We start from the raw sequence: 24579 nt of genomic DNA, 5'->3' as shown, positions 1-24579 counted from the left end.
TTCCTAAGAATCAAAAATAAAATTGTAATCAAACCAGTGGACAAAGTAGAGTTATAGTCCTCATCAACCATCAAGAATACATTAATGAAGCCAACAGATGAGCCTCTGACACCAAATACTATGAAGAATTTGGGGAGGATCCCATACTAGAATTTGCTTTGGAACTGGAAAGTGTCATCAAATCCTTCCCATATGAGCTTCAGGAAAAAAAATAATTCCACTTGTTCCCCATTCTCCCACCCCAGGAACTTTCAATATGCTCCCAAAGATCCATACACAGGGTAACCCTAGCAGACTCATCATTTTCAACTGTGGTACCCGCACTGACAAGTGGTTCTGGGATACATAGAAGCTATCCTGAAACCACTTGTCAGTCAAAGAGCAAGTTTTCTACAAGATATCACAGACTCTTTCAATGGAATCAAGAATGTCAGCCACTTCCCCAAGAAGGCCATACTTGCAGACATAGAAGTCATCAGTCTGTACCCTAACATCCAACATCATGAAGGCACAGCTGCCAGCCTGAAATATCTACAAGAACACTGGAGTACACTCAGGTTTGCAACACCATATTGCACATATCATTCTCTTCATCCCCGCCCACAACAATTTCACTTTCAACAACTGTCACTTCCTCCAAACCACGGGCAGCTGGAAATCTTCCACAGACGAGCCTATGAACTTCACTTTATCAATCTACTGGATACAGAAAATCATGGACTAAATATAGACATTGGATTTATAACACATTATAACCTGCCTAACATCTGACTTCCACTTTTTACCAGCTATTCTTATTCCTTTCCCCACCACCCTCCTGTGTCTCATCCTTTGACTACAGCCACTTTCATTCCTCCTCCGCCTACCACCTGTCTCTCACCTATTGACCACCTCAATTTGCATTTTAAGTGACTGACTTTCTTCCATGCTACTGGCCTCTGGCTGCTTTACCACCCCATTTCAGAAAAGCACAGACCATCTGCAGATGCTTCCTCAGCTGGACAAAGGGTGTTTGTGCCCGAAAGCTTGCTAAGAATAATTTTTCTAACTATTTGAGTTGGCTAATAAAAGATATTGGATTTACCCAAATAACCTCATCTGTTTTTATACAACAAAGACACTCCAGTAGGAAAATAAACCATATATCATCCAAATACCCTGCTGCAATACAAAAAGAAATCCCACTGTGATCACACAACCTTGGTGGTCACCTACTGCCCCACACTGGAACTGATCAGAAGAATTATTAAACAACTACAGCCTATACCTGACAAAGATCAGAGCTTGAGAGAAGTATTCCCAGCCTCTCTGCTCCTGGCTTTCAAGCAACCCCTTAACCTTGCCCAACTCCTCATCAGAAGCAAATTATCCAACAGACGTCAAGTGGAACGCAGCCTTGCCTCAGCAAGAAATGTGTTATCTCTTAACACATCTCCACTGCTGGAGGTCAGCAATCAACACACCTCAAAACCATCCCACAGAATCCATAAAGCCTATACATGCCTCTCTCAAAATGTGCTATATCTGATCCAGTGCAGCGAATGCCATTGTCACAACTATGTGGGTGAAAATAAACAATGACTACATACCAGAATGAACTCACAGAAAAAAAAATATAAAGGGCAGAGAGACACCATTAGGACAGAGACACCACCTCATGTTCAATGAAAATCTAACAAATGCCTTTAAAAGGCAAACTTTGGAACAAAAATTCATAAGCCGGCTTGATACTAAGAACCAAGGACTTAATACTGATATTGTCTTTATAGCATATTATACCCTACCTGATTCCTGAATTCCCATGTATGAAAGATGAGAATAACTCATCTCCCTTTTGATAGACCTAGAAATCAACTTTTCTTCTGTTAACTATTTGTCTACTACCCCTGGAAATTTCCCCCCTTTTCAACTGGTTTTTATTATGCTGTGCTGGCTTTTATTCCTCAGGCCTGAAGAAGCATGTCTTGCTTTCAGAAACTTATCTAACTCCATCCCAACTATGCAAGTAATCCTATACAAGATGTTATCTTAAGAAATCCTTGCCTCTCACATAGTTCCTGGATCATCATGGCCACACCATCACTCTAATGCTGCCTAAACACTGGGGCACCCAAATGCTTGTTTCTTTAGTCACAGTTCCTTTTTCCGAGCTTCTCTTGGTCTGGTAGATCTGTGTGTTGCTCCATCACTTGAAGTTAAGTCTCAATGTATCTCATAAAGTGTGTGTGTGGGGTGGGGAGGAAATCAAGAAAGAGCTGAAGAAAAAGCAGTACTAGTTTGAACCATTAAGATTTATTTTTGCAACAGAAAAATGTACAGCACATAATGTTGGAGGAGGGGGGAACCACCTCCATAGGAAGCTGGAAAGATTTCTCATTACCAGCCCTGAGGCAATTCAGACATTTTATTTTCTTTTAACTGCCATAAACCGACAAATATATAAGATGGATCACAATGTAACATACACCTGGTGGAGAAAATGAAGCAAAAAACCCCAAAACGATCCTTATCAAAAAGAAAAGGCAGGGAGCAGGAGGGGGAAGAATTACATACACATTTCTATGTATATAAAATCATGGAATTAAAACAACATTGTCATTCCTTACCAAAAGGAAATAAAAAGGAAAAAACCCAGAACAAGCAAACTCTAGCAACATGCCCAGCATTTCAATTTCTCCGTTTCAATATTCTTATTTAGGTTAAGATGTATAACTTAGCTGCAGAGAAGTGGCACTATTCTTGATGCTTAATTAGTAGAAAACTTTTGAAATATGTGACCTTGTTAATATTTTAGGGAAATTACCAAATCTAAAGGAAAGCTAAATTTCTTAATCTTGTATACAAGTTGTAATTGTGGCCACTGCACTGAGAAAGTTACTTTTACTATGTTAACATTTTTTTTTCTTTAAAAATAATTTTATACAGGGAGCATAGGTGGAAGCTATTAAATCTCATTTTAAGAGGCAGAATTAGTCTTGTAGAGAAGATAATACCACATCAGATAGATTATTTATTCCAGATGTTACTGGTGCAGGGTGATAAAGTCTAGGAGGAAGATTGCTAAATTATATGTTACTTTATTAAGGGGAGTTGAAAATTCTCCAAGCTTTATTTTTATCAATTGAATTTTGCTAGGGAAATGTTTAAGGGTTGCATAGTTCAAACCAAGATGTATGGCTCAAAACTGTCACCAAATTAGCAGAACCAATTTAGTCTGTTTTTAAAGGCTTTAAAATGGTGCAATCCCCATAATTTAGCCAGCCTGAAAGACACGGGTTAAACTCAATGGAGTTTCAAAAATTACCTCAAAATCAAATTCATCCTCATGTATTGGGAATAATTTTGGATATCTGGGGTGAAAAGGTACCTGTGAAGCTAAGATAAGGATTGTTTCTAAGTAGAGCTCTGTTTAGAGACTGAAAGGACTAAATCCTATTTCATTTTACCTGCCTCCCCCTCCTCCTCCTCTTCCCTGGGTGTACGTGGTAAAAGCTGCACTCACTAAATGGCATGGATGAACCTGTGTAAGTAAAGGGATTCAATCTTAATGTTCTAACCTGTCTGGAGCTAAAAGAAAGACATGCAGTAAAATTTTCAAAAAGTAGCTAAGTGACTTAGGAGCCTGAATCACACTTTCCAGACAGTCAATGGGACTTGAGCTCCTAAGTGTGCTTAAGTCACACTTAGGAATGTAAGGGTGCCTGTAAATGTGCGGGGATGCTATTCCGACACATTGTAATTACAGCAGATCAGAGCATGCTAATTAGCACACCAGCAGCCTCCACATCTTGTGTGTTCAATGTTCCCACACTTCAAAATGTCAGTGGGGACACTTTTACTAAAGCTCATGCGATGAGCTTTAGTTAAAGCACCCCTGTCACCATTTTGAAGCACAGGACACTGAATACACAAGAAGCTGCAGATGCTTTAATTAGAGTGGCCCTTGGAACTACTGTAATTAAAGTGCCTGTCCCCCAACCCCCGGAGCATGTGTAAAGATGCCCTAAGTGGTTTAGGAAATAGAACATTGGTACTGTTGAAAATTATACCCAGGATGTTGTCCTGGAAAAGGGCATGCTTTGTTGAATTGGGGTTTTTGACTAGACTTTTTTTAATTCAAAACAGAAATAGCTCAACATTGAGGTTAATATGGAAACTTTAATGAGCAGTATAACATGCTAAGTACATGTTTTTAGTATGGCAAAATGTTCAAGTCTGAATGTCTGAAGCAAAATATCTAAATCTACATTTGGGCAAGGGACATACATTCACAAAGCCCGAGCCTGAATTGTTTCAATCTTTGCAGGTTAGTCCAACCTGGCTAGGCTGAACCAGTTTGCAACCTCACAGACATTCCCTCTGGACTGAAGAAATGAAGACACATGCCTTCATTGGGCAGGGGCTTAGGCTAAAAGCCAGGAGGTGTTAGAGCAGCCCTCCCTTCCCTTTCAGTGCTGAGTTCAGGGGGGTGTGGCCAGGCCCTGGCAGGACAGGAAGGGAGGCAGTTAGAGCAGCCTTCCCTTCCATTCTAGTGCTGAGCTCAGAGAGGGGGTGTGCAGCCAGGCCCCTCCCCCTCCCTCCCCATGCAGTGGATTTTGGAGAACACTTACATTTTATGATGGCAGCATTCTCAATAAATAGCTGTTGTCAGCTGAAGAAATAACCCCTAATCTCTCCCAGTTTAAAATCATCACTTCCTCCAATCAACCATTGATCACCACTGTATCCTGGGCGGGTCCTGTCCACTGCATTGTAAGAATCACCAAACAGCTTCTCCAAATTTGGGAAGTTCTGGAAAGTGAAATCACATTTCCCATCTGGCTGGGTATCATAGCATCTAAACCTTCCATATGAAGGTCCTCTTCAATTCCAACAGTGTTTGCATGGACAAATCCATCTGAGATCAATGTGAGCTATCTGAGTTTGCTAAAAGGAAAGGACAAAGGATCATAAGTGATGACCTTTCTGCACTTCTCTGGAAATCTGTTCACATGTTAATTTTTAATTCCACTGCAATATTTGCAAACAAAATGCTTATCATCTTGTTGCTATAAAACAAAAATGATTCTGTATTATGCACTGCAATCCCATTGATCAAGCCCATTGGAAAAATACCACGAAAGAAAATTTGAAAATGTCTGAACAGGAGTGGTCAAACAAGCTGACTGTTGCTGTTAACTAGTTAAGGATTCTGTGCAGGAAAGGACGCTCCAGCCAGTGGTTTGGAAATTGATCATATCTGGCTGGGCCATGACAAACTCTTCCTAGAAGAGAAAGTCTTTAAAGGGCAACCAGTGTGAAATACAGAAATTAAGTACTGGCATAGGCATTATCCTTCCTTTTATTTAGGAATGTATTTACATACATTGGTCCAATGCTCTTGAGTTATGTAATCTAATTTCATTTACAGGAATTCCCAGATTCATTGAAGGAACAGACACATCTGAAAGAATGGCATATAAATAACACAAAGATACAAACCATTCCAGCTTACATTGCCTTGTTTCAGGAGCTGAAAGTCTTGGAGTTATCAAAAAACCAGATCACGCATCTCCCAGTTGAAATTGGTACGTTGATTTGTATGTAGCTATTTAAGCTTCTTGGTGGTAAAATGTGCAAATGCATGGTGTTGTGTTGGCATACATGTACTACTTATTGATACTGGTCTCTACCTACAATATCTTGTACTTTTTCCAGTAAACTGTTCTTTCTGGCGGTTTATCTTTTTAAAGTTATTTGCGGAATCGCATGGGATACTTTGCCGCTAAACATGGCCCAAATACGGGAAAAATTGATGCTTATCTATTAAGAGGTTAGGGTAGCCAAATTGCCTTCTGTTGTGTCATGGTTTGTTTTTAAATGATTGGGGAGTCTGGCTCAAAAATGGATAGTATTTTAGGTCTCTTGGTAGGTTAGCAACAGTATGAGCAACATCTCACAAAGCAGCCTGAAACCAGTGAATTCATGCCCCTCTGGCTCCAAAAAGTGTTAAAAAACATTAGTTACCAGAAAATATGTAATACATAATTTTGTATTAAACTCCTTTTTAATCCACTCATGTTACTTAACTAGGAAATAGATCTGCAAATGGAGGGTGTTTTCAACATGGGCAAAAAAAACTAAAAGGGGATTTTAATTCCTTAACCCTTACATACTTTGGCTTTTATTATTGTACATTTTTAAAAATTCTAAAATTGCCTGGTTCTTTTGTTGTTTATAGTAATCTCTCTAAGTTTTTTAAGTTGTAACCTGTCTGAGAGATTCACTGCACTTTAAACAAGAATCACTGCTGAAATTGGTAGTATCTTTGAAAAAGAAAAATCTCTGCTACTCCAGCTTTCACTAACACCTTCTCCCACTCTAGTGGCTAGACCATGTACAAATGTTTAGTAGCTTGCTCTTCATACCGTATCCTTTGGTAACAGAGACTCATGGTTTCAGATTCATCAACGCCTTCTTAGGTTCACTCCTTGCATATGATTCATAATGCATATAAGTAGTCAGTATATTAATTCAGGGTAGGAAAAAAAGCCTCTGTCTTGGCAGCTATCTATCCCAGACCCTTGGTTCTTTTAATATTCTTATCTAGAGTCATGGTACTTTGAAATTACTATATTAGCCTTTTGTTTGATAGAATAAAACTGCTGCTTTTTATTTATTTATTTTCTTATGTTACATTTTATACAGATAATTGCTTGCTGACTTGAAAAAATATATCTTATGGAGTGCCCGGCAGTTAAATACTCAAACAAATCATATACAAAACAGAAGCAGGAGTTAACAGATGTAAAATAAACACTAACTATTTAATCAGTACTTTGACCTTAGTACTGACATGGATCATTAGTCTTATTTGGCTGAAGGATTCCACCAGAAGGCAGTGGAGAATGGGAAAGAAAATATTCTGAAATTAAATTCTGTCTGAGGGAATGTGAAAGGAATGGAAAATGTTAGTCCCCTCAATTAACTAAGGACGTGCTTTCCTAGACTACTGAATGCCATGCTAAAAATTGAATACTACTTGACCCTTTGATGCAGTTAAAGACTGTTTTTTTGTTCATTTTCTTGTACTACTGGACTTTAACTAAGACACTAGTCCTTAGAAGTAAAGCTAGTTATGAAAAGAAATAACATTTGTTTCTAGCAAGAGACATGAAACTAATAATCCTAGCATGATCTGTTCTCTTTGGAGCGATTATTTGAAGGCCAATCTTGGGAAAAGAGGATAGGTTTCAAATACGTCTCCAACCAGTTTTTAAAAGAAAAATCCATACATGCATTGAACTCAATTCTGCCTTCAATAATTTTTATACAGCTCCCGCTGAAAGCAATGGGAGATAATCACATGCATCTGAGGTTATTATTTTAATAAATTGCTTTTCAAAATCAAGGTGGTATAAATTAGTGGTCTCACCCTTTTTTCTTTTTTTTTTTTAACCAGGACCCAGTTGTAAACATCAGCTGGTCCCGACCCAGTACCCCTCACTCCCAACCTGCTGTCCCTCCCTGCCCCCAAGCACCCCAGTGCGTGGGTCAGGGGATGGGTGTATGGGACAGGGTGTGTGGGTGTGGGGCATGGGGAGCCCCAAGCAACCCCTTGCAGGCTGGAACTCTGTCAGCCTGCAAGGGAAAAAGCCACAGTTTCCCATATTTTTCACCTTAAAGGAGAAGCAATTTTTAAAGTTGGTTCACAACCTTTTCATATATTCTTGTGACCCACTTTTGGGTTGCAACCCACAGGTTGAGAAACGCTGATCTAAATAAAAGAAAAACATAGAGAGAAGAGTGCAAACACTGTTGGCCAAATCCTATTCCCACCTATTAGGTCCCCAAGTGTTACTTAGACATCTGTAAATGATCCAGAAAAGAGGTAAGGGACATGCAACTCCCAACTGTGGCTGTGCCACACGTGCACATGACAATCTGAGCTTGCTGCCTGGTCAGCACAAGGTCCTGCCAGAGCTCTGCATAAGTAGTGAGCTCTGAGTTCACCTGCTAATTGGGGCTTAGTCTGGCCAGAGCCCTTCCTTTTGCATGATTCCAGAACCATGAAGGTGAATGCTGTTGGTATTTGCCCTTTCTGTCCCTTGCTATCCCCAACAGCAAGGGAATTCAGCAGCAAGGGAAAGGTGTGACGGTAGCAGTGCTCACGCCCTGGGCTCTGAAGTAAAACTGGCCTGTACAAAAGTAAGGGTTCTGGCCATACCCTGTACTGAGAGTTCACACATTACATAGCCAAAGAGGGGTGTGATCACTCTCCCACACCTCCTCTGGATCTTCCCCTCGGTGGTCCACCTTGGTTGAGTCTCTGAATAACAGCTGACACAAGAGGTGGACAAATGCTCCTCCTCACTTTTTGAATACCATAGGCCATGTGTTGACGAAATGAGGGGCATGTGTGCACGACCCTTTAAAATGGGTTAAATGCTTTTGTATCACTTTAGTGGTGTTGGTGTTTGTACGTGTTGGTGGTGTAATGCTCAGTAATTCCAGCCACTGTAGCAAATTCGGCGGTGTAATGTGCCTTAAATGACTTGGGGTGCGCAGCGAAGCAACAGGCTCCGTGCATCTCAGGGGCTCTGCAGGAAGCCCATGCAGGCAGCCTTGCAGCAGCCCAAAGCCTGTCTGCCTGAGCTGCATGGGGGCCCGGTGCTTCCCTCCACAGCTGCGGTGCCCCCCCAGGATCGCCCGACCAGTGTGCCTGTGCATGGGTGCTGCTGGGAGGAGGATGGCGCTGCAGCCGTGGAGGGAAGCATCAGCCCACCCCCCCAGCCCAGGGACTACTCTGCCCACCAGCAGCTTGCCCTGCCCTCCCTGCCATTGGAGATGCAGTTAAGTTCAGGTCTGTGCACCTGAAAGGGTCCTAAATTGAAGCGGTGTTTTTGAAAGCCCGTCACTTCAATTTAGGGTCCCTGTTTCACCTACACACGCCCTTAGTCTTAAGGCTGTGATGAAGGTGTATTAGAAAAGCAGACATATTTTTCAGGGTCTGAGGCAGGGCAGAATAGGAATGCGTTTAGTCATCTCATAGGTGGAACCTATCCCTTTGGTCCTCTGTGTTAAATTATTTCTAAACAGGATTGAAATTAACTGTCAAAAGTTTGTTTATATGTATGAAATATAGCCTTGATTCAGCTAAGTACTTTGCCTACCTTGGCTTAACACTTGAATAGTCCCATTGATCTTAGTGGGAGTTGTCTGAAATTATGCATAGGTTTAAGTGCTTTAATGAATCAAGGGCTAAGTGCCTGAATAGCAGCTGCAGTTTCTCAACTCCTGTGGTGAAGTTCAGCCCCCACATACAGGTACTCAGGTTTGTGCACCACATGTGTACAGCTAAGTTCTATTTAGTGTTTTAAGTGGTGCCTGGCTCTGTGTTCTCATTGTACAACAATAAATTTACAGGGTCTAGGGTCACTACAGCAAAGCAGGACTATCTGAACCATGTAAGGCCCACAGAGAGGATATATAGGGGATACACATGTCCCACACAATCCTTATGTGCAGTGAAAAAATCTGTATGCCAGTTCTGCCTTGCGGGATGTGAGGCTCTGAGAATGGAGGGGTGCTTAATCATCTGCATCCTGGGAATAATCTGAGAAGGTTATACCCTTGTGAAGCTAAAGTATTAGGAGAACTAGTCATAGAAATGCTGTGACTTCTCTAGTGCCCCTTCAGCCTCATCCTTCCTGGGATGTATGCACCTTTGTCCAACTTCCATGCAGGTTGCTGCATCTTTCTTTTCAACAAATTTTGTTCTTGTGTCTTTGTTTAAGTGGTTTCTGACTTGATAAGGGATATTAGTACACGGCACACCAGGAGGACCTGGTGCTAGATTCTATGAAGGACTTAGTTTTTTATTGGACTAAGTTGGGTGCTAAGTTAGTTCCTGGAACATTCTGCTCAGTTGCCACCTAGCTCTGGAGGTGACCAAGCTCCATATATGCAGCAATTTGTGATCTTAAATTCCCTAGGACCTTGATAGTTGTTCTACCCATGTACAGATGTCTCAATTTTGCCAAGGCTGAGAAACTTGCACCAAAATCTGCCTGGGATCTAGAAACTAGGTGTTATTTCACCCATGTTCCCTGACTCAACCCAGTAAGTCTTCTCAGAACTTATTCTACAACAAACACATTGGTTTAGGCTTCATATAAAAGCCTTTATCTTCCATTTTCTAGGACAGTGTTAGAACTACTTTGTTCATGGTTCTTCTGGGGTGAGGAACACTGTAGAGGAACCCAGGCTAAAGGGCTGCACCAGAGCAGGGCCTGGGTGCTGTACTCTATGGGTGCTTTTGCTCCCTTTGTTTTTAGATTCCACTTGCCACGAGTTGAAGTTAAATGAAAAGGATATCAGGAAGTGGCACTTGACCAGGGTTGCCAACCCTCCTGGATTGGCCAGGAGTCTACCAGAATTGGCATTGATCTCCCAGTGACTATTGAAAGCAATCTGGGAGATTGATATTGTGAATGGGTTGAACAGTACAATTAATGACTAGAGGTGTGCCGACACATCAGTGCCATATCAGATTGACACCGATATAAGAATAATTGACAGCACTGGCAATCAGCTTTTTTTGACTGATGTAGCTGATAACGTCACTGATAAATGCCCCGTACATGCACGCAGCCACAGCGTGGCATGCAGGTGGCCAGAAGCGCAGCCCAGCAGCATGGAGAGCAGCTGGGTCTGGCTATTAAGACTGTTGTGAGGGAATAGGAGTGGGAGGGGCAGATCGAGGCCCCCATGGTGAGAGAGGGAGTAGGGCTGGGGCTGGGGCAGTGGCTGCACAGCTGGGGCAGGGTGCAGGATGGAGCCACGAGCAGCTCTTCTCGGGGCATGGGGAGGGGGTGGATTCCACTGCAGCATGCAACCTAGGAAGGCATGGGGGGCATGTGCCCACAGATCTGCGTGTGGGGTGAGGCAAGCTGGGGCGGGGTTGGTGCTGCAATTTCCTGGCTGGGGGGAGAGGGGTTGAGCCAGGGCTGCACTTTGCGCAGGTGGCAGTGGCACTGGGACGGGGGCTATGGCAAATTTTGGGGTGGCTGCAGCACCCCCTGTAGCACTCCGTTGTTCAATATTTTGAAGCACAGAGGCTCTGAATACACGTGAGACTGAGGCTGCTCAAGTGTGGTAATTAGCATGCTCCAGCAGATTCGATTAATCAAGTCTGATCTGATGCACTGTAATTAGAACACATTAGAGCAGGCATTAGGAACATGTATTGGTGCCCCTAGTACCTGAGAGGTGAACAAAGTGTGGCAAAGCCTCTGCCTGCTTCTTGCACCAGGAACTCTTGTATGAAAAGCAGGTGATGAACAGTTAGGGTTCCTCTACCACTCCTCTCCTGTCTATGGGAAGGGTGGGAGCAGCTGTCCCATGTTTTCTTCAGAGGGGGGTGACCCTACTCTTGGGAAGACACAAGAGTCTTTCCACCCCAGCTCCACTCTTCCTAGTCCCCAGAGGACTTAAGCCAGGGGAAAATGTGTAGACATTCTGTCTCCCAAGGGAAGCTCTCCTGGGAGCAATTGAACTCTGGTTGTTGCTGGGTTATTTTTCTCATGAAGTGACCATTTTTGCTCCAGGAGAGAAAGCTTGAATATCTACACACTTCCATTTTCTACTAGAAGGAAGACAATTCTCCTGGTAGAAACTAGATGTCTGTATGTGGCTTATGACTTGCTTGAATGCAGGAAGATCTGAAGGTGGGTCCTTGCTCCCAGGAATTTTTATGTATTTTATCAAAAACAGTAGTTTGCAGTAGTGTAGTTTGGCAGATGATGGCCATTAATATTATAGTTCTGAAGTATCAGCAAGTATTCCAGATTTTCCAGACAAGGCTCCAGCTTAAATTGACATATTAGCACAAAGACTGGAAAGATTCCCATTAATACAACTAGACACGAATGAGCACCTTCTTTGCTAAGATGGCTCAGTTCAAATACAGGAATAGAGACTCCCCTCTGTAAATAATGCAGCTCTCTTTGTGTTAGTCAGATTATAAAAAGATTCCTTTTGATCTAAAAAAATATAGATTGGCATCTGTAACAAGGTGCTTGTCCCATGAAGTAGTCATGATGTCCCCTGGTGGTTGCTCAACCCTAGCTTGTTCCACCCCTCTGGGGAACTCTCCCCTTTGCTCACCCACTATACCTTGAAGGAAGGGAGACTGCCCCAGGGCTTTCCAACCCTGGTCTTACTTACTGGCTCATGGGCTAATTATGTGTCTCAGGGGTACCCATATATGCTTGTTGGTACTAGGCCTTCCTGGGCTAAGCCTCCTCTTTCTAGTGGCTAGCTCCTATGGCCTATGGATGTGGCTTCTGAGTCCTAGCCTTGTCCCAACCCTCCTTGGGCCTTGTCTTCATCTGGCTCTGGGCTCTGCGGCCCCAGTCGCAGCCTACATCTGGGCTCTGCCACTCCAAGAGTGGCCCGGCTCCAGGCTCTGCTTCACTGTTAGTCCTTGAGCCTGCCCCCAGCAGGGCTGAAGCCATTCATGTGCCCCTAAAGCACTAATGGCACCACCAAAAACACCCTTCACAGTCCCTACCACAATCACCAGTATAATTTAAGATGCAGCAAGCAGCTGCTTAACATAAACCTTCCCTTCTGGGCCAACAAACATCAACCAAAGGAAAACATCATGCTATTGCTTTAAAAAAAGGAAAAGCTTCCACTTGCATCAGGGTAGGTAAGCAAACACCCGAGCCAGCCCTCCCTGGGTACCAACATAATCCCCACCTGTGGGTTATATCCCCCTGTAGGCTTTCAGGGTGTTGCAGCTCACTGGTCCACCAGGCACTCCCTTGCAGTTTTCCTGGGTAGGAGCTCTTTCCCCTGTAGCTTGCAGGGCCAGACTGCCTCCCTCTGGCTCTGGCTGGGTGTTTATATGGCTCCCTGCCCCCACTCTCTGGTGGTCACCTGCTTCCCAGAGCTGCTGCAAGTAGTTCTAGCTTTGGTTTGCTAGGACAGCTTAGGGAATGCTCCTTGCTGCTGGGACCTGAGGGGTTTCTATGCAAGTTCCAACTCCTGATGTTTCTGACACTGCCTGCTCTGTGGTCAGTGTTTGACTGAGTCTTTTCCACCCTAGAGTCAGCATCTGGCCAGTAGGCCCCAGGGTTTGCTCCCCCTTCTCAGTAATGGGTTAGGGGCCTTGTTACAGCATCTAAGTTTATACACTTGTTTGATTTTACTTTATGTGCTATAGATGCACTAGTATGTATTGCTTGCATACAGTTATTTTAATAGAAAAATCTTATAAAAAGCACTTGAAAAGCATCTGAAGCTTTGGATGTAGTTTCAGGCTAATGGAATCTCTTTAGCTGTGCTCATATCTCACTGATTAATCACCAAGTTATTTTTCTGCATGGGTCCAACCCTGGGAACTAAGAAAGGAGTGCAGATTGGGTGCTAAATCAGCAGTCAGTGTTCTGCAAAGGTTAAGTGTTCAGATATCTATCATTCCAGCTTCTGTTTACAAATCTACAGTACATAAGTAAATAACACAGCTAAAGTATACTTGAGAGATTGATGAGAGATGGTTGAAGGTTGCATGGTACTGTGTCTTTAATTTTAATACAGACCTGGACCAAAGTTTAGAAATTCACTAGATTACAAGTGATCTTGTGGAAGCTAACTTGGTGACGCACATTAGGGCAACTTTTGATATACTAAGATAATTTTAAAGATAGAAAAGATAAGTCTAAAGCTGTTTGCAACATTTCCAGTGAAATGAAGGTTTATATACTGACCTGAGGAATATGGGAACCATAGTCCCAGTACAACCTGTTTCAAAGTGATCAAGAATGAAAAACTTTGCTCTGATTCAGGCAGATGAATGAGTGTCTCCCATATCTGTGGCCAACATGTTGGCTACATTAACTTCTAGAATTGGAAAGCTTGGATGTTCATGAGAAACTGGATATTTTAACATAATTTCAATGGTTTGGTTCCTCTTATAGTATGGAACAGAAAAAAATCGGAAATCTTGAAAATAGCTATGAAATGGAACTGTTAACTTCTGGTTAGCAATGCTGTGGGGCTACATGGGGGATGTAGGCCCCAAACACTTCTTGGTCCACTGCCTACTAAGGACTTGCATTTCTAGCTCATGTTGACTATATGGTTTTAGTAAAATAATCATGGAGAGTACATTTGGGTGTCAGTATTTGAGAGCTTTAGATCTTATTTAAAACCATTCCAAATGACTAAGTGCAGAGAATTACCAATAAAATATACTTCTGATTATTAGTACAGTAACCTTTGTTGAGATCTTTGCACTTTTGCTGCTGTGGATGAAACAGAAAAGACTTCTGAGATTCTGAACTATCATTTCCAGGGACAGATAATAACATCTTTGTATAGCATCATGCTCTCACTCATTTTGGATATACCACTGATTTATAAGGATAACCTTATCCAGAAGTCTCCTTCACATGTAGATCCCTTCTACTGAGAATGAAAGATCTAAAATAAAAGTACTAAAATGGAAGGACAAATTGAGAACAAAGCAATCTGTATTGTTCCAAAAGAATGCAATTATTTTGGTTGTGCATTGGTATTCTATCTTTTCTGCTCACTAAAAATGATGGGTATGTGAATTTTATGTGGGGTATTGATTCATCAAAATTCCTCCCAAACACTATTGACCTTCCTCATAGTTGTCCTTTAATTTCTTCCCTAGTCTTAACAAGGGGTCTTTCATATTAGGCTTCTTTCTGTAGATGGACTTAATCTCTAGCCCTTCAGCCCATATGGTCATCTTCATCTTCCCCTCCAACATATTGTGCTGGTTTTTTGGTTTCTTTTTAACTTGCTGCTATGTCGGTACTCCTCTGACCACAGGCTGCAGGTCCCAAGAATCATAACTTGATTTGTCTACTTGTTCATTTACAATTAGTATTGATAGTAGTATTCTGATTTTAAATCTAATGTTTTAGAAATGGACACATGGAGGGTGGTTCAGTAACAAAATATAACTAATCAAGCATCAGTTTCTTGATGATGACTTAAAAATGGTGACCCATCCTCTTTATGCCAAAATGCTAGATGGAGAAGATTGTAATCTTTCTCTTTTTTTTACATGCTTTGTTTAGCAGTGAAATAACTAACAATACAGTATTGACACTTGCATTGTCATTGGTAAACTTCAGGTTCAATATCTCCTTTCAAATGAAACAAAGCTGGCATCACTGGTGGAGAAGAGAGGACTGGGAAAAAAAGACAATTTGTCATTAAATGGGCTAATGACAAAGAGGCTTCTTTGTCCAGTTATTTTGGCTTGAGTACATCAGACTGATGCAGAAACCAGGTTTATGCCAGTGGATGCACATTACTGAAAAATAATGTCCTTAGGTGATTAAAAAACTGCTGTGTAACTTCATTTCCTCCTAGTCTCTGAAACCCTTGTTAAGGGCTCTAATGCAGGGTTGTCTACATGGTAAAGTTGCATTTCAGTCATTATGGTAGTGCATTATCTATTAAAAATTAAAAATTACAGGGTTTAATTATGGGTTTTAATTTTGTTAATAATGAGTTTTAAAATATCGAAATGGGAATAAACAAGATCTTAGGCAACAACTGTGGTATTGCAGCTCCTAATTAAATATAAAATATTCTTAAACATGAAACTGCCAGAGAAGCTATGGATATCATTATCACTTTAACTGCCTCTGCTTGGAAAACACAAAAGAGATGTTAGCCATTTCATTTTCTAATTTACATTTTTTATAGAACTGAAAACTGTGCACTAGCTTCATAAAGAGTAGTTAACCACAAAGCTGTGCCAGCAGCAATTTTATTATTATTTTTAATTTATGCTTTAGCAACATTTATATTATTGGCAGGATTGGGAGCTGGGGAAGACGGAGGGGTTACATCCGCACCCATGTCCACGCAGTTGTAAAGGAGGCAGTATCTCCACTTGGCTACATAAACTGGCTGCACCATAATTGGTCAGTCCTTGGTATGGATGAATAAGAAAATGGAGATCATCTGCATTTGTTTCATAGCTGGAAGATGCCCCTGAGTAGAGATTAAGAAGAGTAAGTTCTTATATACTTTAGTATTGCATATGTTCCCATATATGGAGCCTTATGGGTGCCTACAGATGAGCAGGACACCTGCTCTAATGTGCTGTAATTACAGTGTGTTAGAGCAGACTCGATTAATTAGTTAATTAGTACACCCAGCAGCCTCTGCAATTTATATATTCACCATCCATGTGCTTCAAAATGGTGGCGGGGCACTTTAACTAAAAGCTCATTCAACATTAAAGTTTAGTTAAAGCACCACCGCCACAGGCTCCTGACAGCTGCTCTAATTGAAGCGCTCCCTCCACCCCCATCCCAGAGCATGTGTAAAGATGCCCTATCTGTCCTGCACAGTTGATAGTGCAGTAAACTCTGAGCATGAATGAAGGTGGCTGGGACTTTGCCTATGATTCAAACCTTGGAAACTGCACAGGAGTCAAAAGGAGGGTTTTCAAATTTATATGGGGGATTCTGGGGAGATAGGGTCCCAGGCCAATGGACTAAGGGGATTGGGAAAAACACAAGAGGGCAAACATTAAAGTAAATATGCTTAGAATATACGTAACAGACAATAACAATGACTCAAAGATACAACCCTTTAGGGACAGATAGCAAGATAAAAAATAGGAAACATTAACATGATGCAAGACACTGAAGTAATCTTAAGCCCTCCCTTAGCTCCGGGGGGCTCTCAAGCCAGCCTTTAGTCTGACAGAGTGCTGAATTACTGTGTAGTGTGTACCCAGGCTCCCCTTCTGAGCCCTGCTGCTGTGGCTTGCAGAGTCAGCCCCACTGCAGCTCCTGGGTCTCAGCATGCATCTTGCCGGCTGCTGCTTCATTCTCTCTCTCTGAGCCAAGATTTTTCTTTGTGTGCAATCACAGCTCCCCCTCTGCTTCCTTCCTCTTTCTCCAGTAGCCTGCTGAGAGCAGTAGTTCCTGCCATGACAATACAGCCTATTACACCTATAAAATAGTGGGGAGGGCTCTTGAAAGCTGCTTGGGACCTTTGTGCTTCACCTTTTTCCATGGAAAACACATTACTTAATAGAAAAAGTATGTCTGCTTTCAGTGGGATTTTGGTTAGGTGTTTTATGACCTTACACCATCCCTTCTGATCTACTGTTGGGGAAGGTATGTCTCCCTTCAGTGGGATTTTGGTTAGGCGTTTTATGGCCTTACATCATCCCTTCTGATCTACTGTTATTTACAGCAACAAGGTTGATCAAACCCAGGAGAAGGGAGAACAGTTAACATAGTGTCTATATTTAAGAAGAGGAGGGGAAAAACACAGCTTAGGCTATCAACAGCTTTGATAGTACTCTGGGGTTTAGGAGGAAAGAATAATTAGCAACATGGAGATAAATGGAAAATGGGATAACATTCAACATGAATTTACCAAAAGTGGATTTTGCCAGGCTAGCTAGAGATCTTTCTTTGATAAGTTAACTGATTTTTTTTTTTAAACGCAAAGTGTATATGATAGACCTCATCTGTCTGGACCAAAGAAAAATGTTTGATATATGTAAAGCTGGAGAAGATAAGGATTAGTTTAAGAACTATAGGGCAAGTAAGGAACTGGCTAATGAGGAGACAGCAATAAATTGCATGGATCTATTAGGCTGGAATACGTTTACTAGTGGAGTTTCTTGTTGATTGACTTTGGGACTGATGATTTTCCTTGTCACCTGGGCACAAAGAGAATGTGCTGACCAGAAAGTTGATAATGAAAGGAAATTGGAGCTCTCATCAATTCAGAGAAGAACTGGAATGTTGTACAGGAAAACTGAATGACCTTGAGAACTGGAGTAATAGAAATGGGATAGAATTCAATAGTATAATGTGCAAATTGTGCAGTTTGAGAGAAACAGGTAGAATTTCTGTTATAAGCTGTGTTGGCTCATCAGTTAGAAACAGGAAAAGAAAGAGTACAGCCTTAGTATGTTATAAATCACAAATATAGCAAGACAGCTTATCTACTCTACTGCCATTCCCTTTTCTACTCAGACTGTTAGAAGATGTCTGCTAAATTATCATACTAGTTCTCCCATGGTTTCTGCTCCACTGTTGGAAGAAATACTCATACAGACAGGGCCTTGTATCTTGTGATCTAACTCTGCTTAGGGTAGGCCTGCAGAATAAATCATCAGCCCTGGTGGAGATGAACTGGGGATAGAAACGGTGAGACCAGATAGCAAAAATATCCTAATACAGGGGTAACAAACATCAGGCCTTCAGGCCAGATCCAACCCACAGAGCTACTCCGTCCAGCCTGCCAGGTTACCAACTGGCTATAGGAAGTTAGGGGCATGGCCAGACTTGGGCCGAACACTTCTTTTAGTTGACCCGGGTATAATGATCCTTTGAGCTCGGGAGTGAATGCGAGTGCTAGCCACATCTATTGTGTACCACACTAGCTCAGTGAAACTTCTAGGTTTAGTAAATTCATCCCTGGTATAAATGAACACAGTCCTTCTCTGACTTAAATGGCAATTGCTTCCATTTAAAGCCAGGAATTAATTGGGTTCAAATTAACAGAAATCTTTCTCATCACACTGAATCTGTTCCATCTCTAGGCATCCACACGTCAGTGATTTATTTTTGTTTTAATGAGGTGAACTTAGATGTAACACATGGTAAATGGTGTAAATAATATTGTCATTTATCTACATCATGTTACAATTGATAGCCCAAGATTATATTGTTGTATGTGCTTGAGGACCTGAAATAAAGATAACAACTTTGCTTGTTAACCCTCTTGAGCTACTATGATCATCTTCCTATACCAGATGATAACACTGCACTACCAGATCAGTGTCTGTGGTCATTTTCTATCCCTGCCAGTTGAACTAAAATGTCTATTGTGTGCCTGGAAGTCAGTAGGGGTTCTGTGTAAAATAATTAGTTAAACTGAAGTACAAGTTATGTCCACTTAATCAGAATTAGCATGGAAGGGGGTGTTTTCTGTGAACCATCTCGTTCAGCTCCTGTTTCTTGAGAGTTCACTGAGGATATGGAGCTCATTAGCTGGGAGCTAAGTCAGGCTGAGATGGAGGCAGGTGTATGATCTCCTCTTGGGATCTGTAGCCTTTCTCTGTACTGGGATATTTCTCCTAGTCTTACTCAGGGATCTGGAGCTATCTCAAGTTTGGAAGCATCCTGCATAATGGTCACAGTTGAACAATGCTGTAAGGTGGCATGGACCTCTCCATGGTAGCTCTTTGTGGTCTTTATGAAATTTTGTATGTTTACAAGCTTTGGGGGCTGTGGATTCTTGTAATCACATTCAGCTTCCAAATCTCCTTCACCAATAGGAAAATGCTGTGGAAATTCCTTGGGAAAAATATGTGGAATTGTCCTTCTTCCCAGGCTTCTGCTTAATAATAGTTGCACAGTAGAGAGCAATAAAGCGTCCATTAAGAATTTCAGGATTTAGTCTATATGTAGGTTCTTGTCTGATGGAGGAAGGTCTTATTGCCTTGGCCTAAATAGATATATATGAAATACCTTGTCCCTTTTTAGCTTTGAGATGATATACAGAGGATGAATAGCTGTGATGCTAACTGTTTCTAAGAAGTACATTTAGCTGACTTTGTATCAGTTTGTTAACGGTAAGCTTATTATTATGGGATCACTTTAAGCCCTTTTGATACTCTATAGCAGTGGTCTAAACCATTTTAGATTCCAGACACCCCTTGAATCTAAAAGCACGCCTTCTGGGAACCCTGCAGAAAATGCCAGCTCTTTGTTTTTGCTCATTTTTTGACTAAGAAAAATAATGGAGCAGTCCTTCTGTTTCAGAGAACTCAAAAGACCATAATAGGTCAAAATGTTTTAACATTATGGATTCCTGTTTGAAATCTATGGGTTTATCTTGAGTGCCATGGCACCCTGGTTTGGGAATCTCTGCTTTATAGATATATTTTATTAAAACGTTCCTTTTTCAAATATAAAAAACTAAACCAAAAGTTAAATTAATACCACATTGCATCCAGTTCAGGATTCAAACAATAGATTCCTCATCAAAATTTGAGATAAACTATAGATAGAGGACTTATTCATTAGATTTCCATGTGGTCACATACAAAATGCATACATACAATTTCGAACTAGTTATTAACAGGATAAAGTGCAATTAGAGTTGAGTTTAGTGCTGATTCTAGATAACTTTTTTTTTACTAAATTCCCTAGTACATGGTCCACTTTAGTGACTGAGAACTTGTGGATAACATGGTGCCATTCTTCTCATTATTTCCAACTGCTGAATTGCATTTAGGAGATGATATTTTTCTTATTATTGGTTTTCCATGTAAGAAATTGCTGTATTTGTTACAGAGATGTATTTGATCACTAGTAAGAGGGGATCTCATCTTGGTGATAATACAGGAGGAAAGCTTTCTACAAAACAGTTTGCCTTATTAAAATGCGGTCCAGGCTATGAATACATTTAAGAGCAGCTGTGCCCTGTATGTTTAAGCCCTATGACATTCTTCTTTCTTCAAGCATGTCAAAATATGAAGTATGCTTTAATGGTGTTTCAAAACCCTTTTTTATTGAGGATTATGTAAAATGATAAATACATGGTGAGTAGGAAGTACAATGTGAATGAACATATCCTAAAGTATTGTCAGTGCCGCCAAAGGCATATTCTCCTTATCTTTCTTATCCAGACACGATCACCAAGGGAACTGGTGAAGAAGTGTATAATGTTTGCTATGGTCTGGGACAGAAGTTTCATAAACTGGTTTCACCCAAATCAGTTTCACCCAGTATATGTTCAACAAGGTTTATTTTAAACCATTTAGTTTCAACCATTTTGAAATTGGTTTATGTGCACTGAAGTTCTGTTCTGTTACAGGTTTAAACCAGTTTCTGATCACTTAAACTGGTTTATGTGTAACTTCTGTCCCTAACCTTTATAACAGGAGCCATTTCTTGGGAAAAGTCTATACTTCTTCAGGATTATGCTACGGAGCACCATAGTGTGGCATGCCACACTATCTCACATGCGCTGTATCCCCAAACTGATGTAATGAAGCTATCTTAGTCCTGTGTGGGCAGTGCACCAGTAAGGTTTCGAGAGACCTGTTTGGCATGCTTCCAGTGCTACACTAGGGTGGCTATATTGCATTGGTCTTGGGACAGCAGGCACAATGTGGATATGGGGTAGAGTGAGATGCTTTACTGCAGCATTTTACTTGGTGTATTGCAGAGGCTGTGTAGACATGCTCCTAAATGTCTTCCAGTAAGTTTGGATAAGAGAAATAAGTCATGATAAGTAACAGCTGTCATAATTGTCACTATAACTTCCAGGCAAAAAGCAGGCTTTCTATCCTCTTTAAAAATTGCCAAAATTACTAAGGACCTGGTTTTGCACTTGCTCCAATTCCTATTGAGGTATGTACAAATTTTGTCACTGACACCAATAAAAGGATCAGACTCTTTAGGAAGTCATTAGTAGTGAAGGGCATGCCACATCTTTCAGGAAAGAGACCATAATAGCTTCCGTAAATAATAGTTTTTGAAACCATGTCCAAATTCTTTTCTCACTAAACATCTTACTGAATGGCTATTTCTCCGCTACAATTCTTACTAAGCTGAATATACACTTTATGTTGCTAGGTTCCTTTGTGTTTCTTGCTTTACTGATTTTAGCTATTTATTTTAACAGGGTGTTTAAAAAAACTCAAGGAACTCAATGTGAGTTTTAATAATTTGAAAAGTATCCCTCCAGAACTGGGAAACTGTGAGAATCTGGAAAAACTGGATTTATCTGGAAATCTAGAAATAATGGAGCTCCCATTTGAAGTAAGACTTCCAACTTTATTTCGTATAACTGGATTATTTGATCTGTAAGATATGTTTATTATATCACTGTAAGATTTTCTTACAGACTCTTAATGCACCAAAATACTATCACTTGCATAATTTAACAATACATTTTAGTAGCCATGGACCAGATTCAAAAGATGACTTCACTGACTCAGACAGGACTTAGGTGGACATGTTTGGTGCAGACAAAAGTGACAATTTTCACCTGGTCTGGCCACAGAAAGCAGTCTATAGCTGTGGCCACACAGCTGTTTGGCTGCAAACAGCTTTGAAATGGCTGATCAGGTGAAAATTTGACCCTTCATTACATGAGGTATCAGATAAAGACATTTCAAAATGTAGCATCTTCTGTAACTTGTGTCTGCAGAGCTCCTAGCCTGTCACTATTCTAAGAATGGGAGGGGAGAAAGGGAATGGAGGGAGTTTAGTTTGGGGGTTTTTCAGGCCCCCTGGAAGGTAGGGTGGGTGTATCGGAGACTCACCAAAGTGTGTGTGGGGGGTCTAATTCACCCACCTCACCCTTCAGCACCAGCTGGGGGGTCCCAAAAACAAGTTACCTCTGCTGTCTTCCTCCGCTGTCCCATTCTGAAAACAGCAAGAGCTAGCAGACAGTGTGCACCATTGCTATGGGAACCTGGCTGCAGGCTCCCAGCCCACAGCTGGATTCCCCTCTCCGCAGGAATCAACAGTGAACTTCTGTTTGGTCTGGGGTAACGTAAGTCAGAATGATTTGCAGAAATCATTCTGAATTACAGCTATAAGCTGCATTTGTATCTGTATACAAGATACCTCAAAATCGCTGTCTAGCAGCCTTTTAGTCTTGGAGTTGTCTAAACATCTTAGGGGCTCTCCTTTCTTACCTAAAAATTTCCTGAAAGCTAGGCACCTGGTCATACCTAAGCCTAGCCAGGGAAAAGAAACTAGCTCAAAACACTGGCTGAAGAGTCAGGATCCCATTTGCTTGCTTTTCTTCTCATCCCATAAATCTTGCATTTCTTTCTATATGGTGGTCCAGCTTCAACATGGGCTGCCAATAATACTTTATTGCGTAGTGGTTTGGGCAGATGTGAGATACGTAGGCTTGAATCCATAAAGTTGAGAAGAGAATTGAATCTAATCTCCCACTTTCTAGATGATTGCCGACCATTAGACGGTTGTATAAAATATAGAGATCATCACCATTTTTTCTGGCTGTATTTTAAAAGGTGTGAGCCCTGTTCAGTTCTTTGGGACAATAATTATTGGTGCTTATCAGGAGCAGGTTCTAGATTCTGGATCCCAGGTGGCCCAAGTCACCTCCCTGCAGCCCCAACAACACACTACACTCAGACCAGTGTAGATATGTATTTCCTTTTCACCAGTTCGAGGTAGCTTAATTGTGGTGAGTCTCTGTGTTGCCTGGACTTGCAAATACTGTCTTAAAGCAAAATCTCTTTTCAATATGTACAGCAGCAAGTAGCCAGGTTAACATCCAACTCAAGAGATATTGCTATTGCAGGTCCCAGTGTCTTTCCATGGACCACTACTGTATTTCTGAGGTGCCTAAATCCTTCCATGTCCTGTATGGGGAGATTAGGTCTCTAATTCAGGGTTTTGCTTCCACACTGGGGATCTAGTACCTGTGAGATGAGCATTACAGAACCTAAATCCCTTATTTGATCCAACCCAATGTCACTGCAATGGCTTAATAGTAGTAGAACAAGACCAAGGCTGAGTATCAGTTCTGAAGTAACCAAATCCTGCTCATGTGTGTCTAGTGCATAAAGGCAGGAAGCGTGCCAAAAGGGAATTTGCACAAAGTTGGTGGGAACTACATGCCCTGAAAATGGCTTAATAATAGAACAGGATTGAGCTGCCGAGTGTCAGTTTGCAAGTACTAAATGCTAGTCAGGCTCTGCGGTATAGAAAAGGGAAGTTGCCAAAATGGATTTTACATAATATTGATGGGAAGGAGAAGGTTGTAAGTGGATACTTGTCTTGGAGCAGAAGTGTTTGTTGACAACTGCATCCGAGTCATACCCTAATTTGTACCTCCCTCTCTATGGGATGCTGATTTGTTAGAAGAGGCATAGTGAGTTTCCAAACCATAAACAGTAGTGTGGCCATAAACAGATGTCTCCTGTTATACTACAGGATGAGGGCCCCCGCCACTCCATGGGTTTCAGGGGCCCAGTCTAGCGGGACAATTGTAAATGGGGGAACCTCTGGGGTGTCCTGAATCAGGGCATAACAGCATGCTACATGTATCTGAGCAGTCCTCTGCTGGAAGATTTCCAGGGCACATGTCTTCAGAGAAGGAACTCAGGGTTCCCCTTTTTGCAGAGATGCGTCCTGAGATGGGCACAGCAGCATTATCCACAAAAGGGTAGTCCTCTGCTAGTGGATTCTGGTGAGATGTGAACAGTGGGGTCCCCCAGGGATCCGTCCTCAGGCCCACACTGTTTAACATCTTCATCAGCGACTTGGATGAGGGAGTTTAAAGCACATTATCCAAGTTTGCTGATGACACTAAGATGTGGGCGAGGTGGGCATACTTGAAGGGAGAGAGAGGCTGCAACTAGATTTAGACAGACTACAAAAGTGGGCAGATGAAAATAGGATGGGGTTCAACATAGATAAATGCAGGGTGCTGCGCCTTGGGAGAAGGAATCCGCAGCATACATACAGGCTGGGGAGTTCCCCTCTTGAAAGCACAGAGGTGGAAAGGGCAGCAGGA

General features: G+C 41.6%; 1 protein-coding gene across 1 annotated transcript in view; it reads left to right on the top strand.

Annotated features, from left to right (window-relative positions):
- The window catches only part of LRRC2 (leucine rich repeat containing 2), a 159572-nt gene that overhangs the window by 68393 nt on the left and 66600 nt on the right, over positions 1 to 24579 (top strand). Inside the window, exons 4-5 of the mRNA XM_019517322.1 lie at positions 5411 to 5567; positions 21703 to 21839. Of these exons, the coding sequence (XP_019372867.1) occupies positions 5411 to 5567; positions 21703 to 21839 (294 nt within the window). The remainder of the gene's footprint in view (positions 1 to 5410; positions 5568 to 21702; positions 21840 to 24579) is intronic.

This window comes from Gavialis gangeticus, unplaced genomic scaffold (assembly GCF_001723915.1).
Source record: "Gavialis gangeticus isolate Ggan-Ray unplaced genomic scaffold, GavGan_comp1, whole genome shotgun sequence".
Lineage (NCBI taxonomy): Eukaryota > Metazoa > Chordata > Crocodylia > Gavialidae > Gavialis > Gavialis gangeticus.
This window is presented reverse-complemented; position numbering and strand designations above follow the sequence as displayed.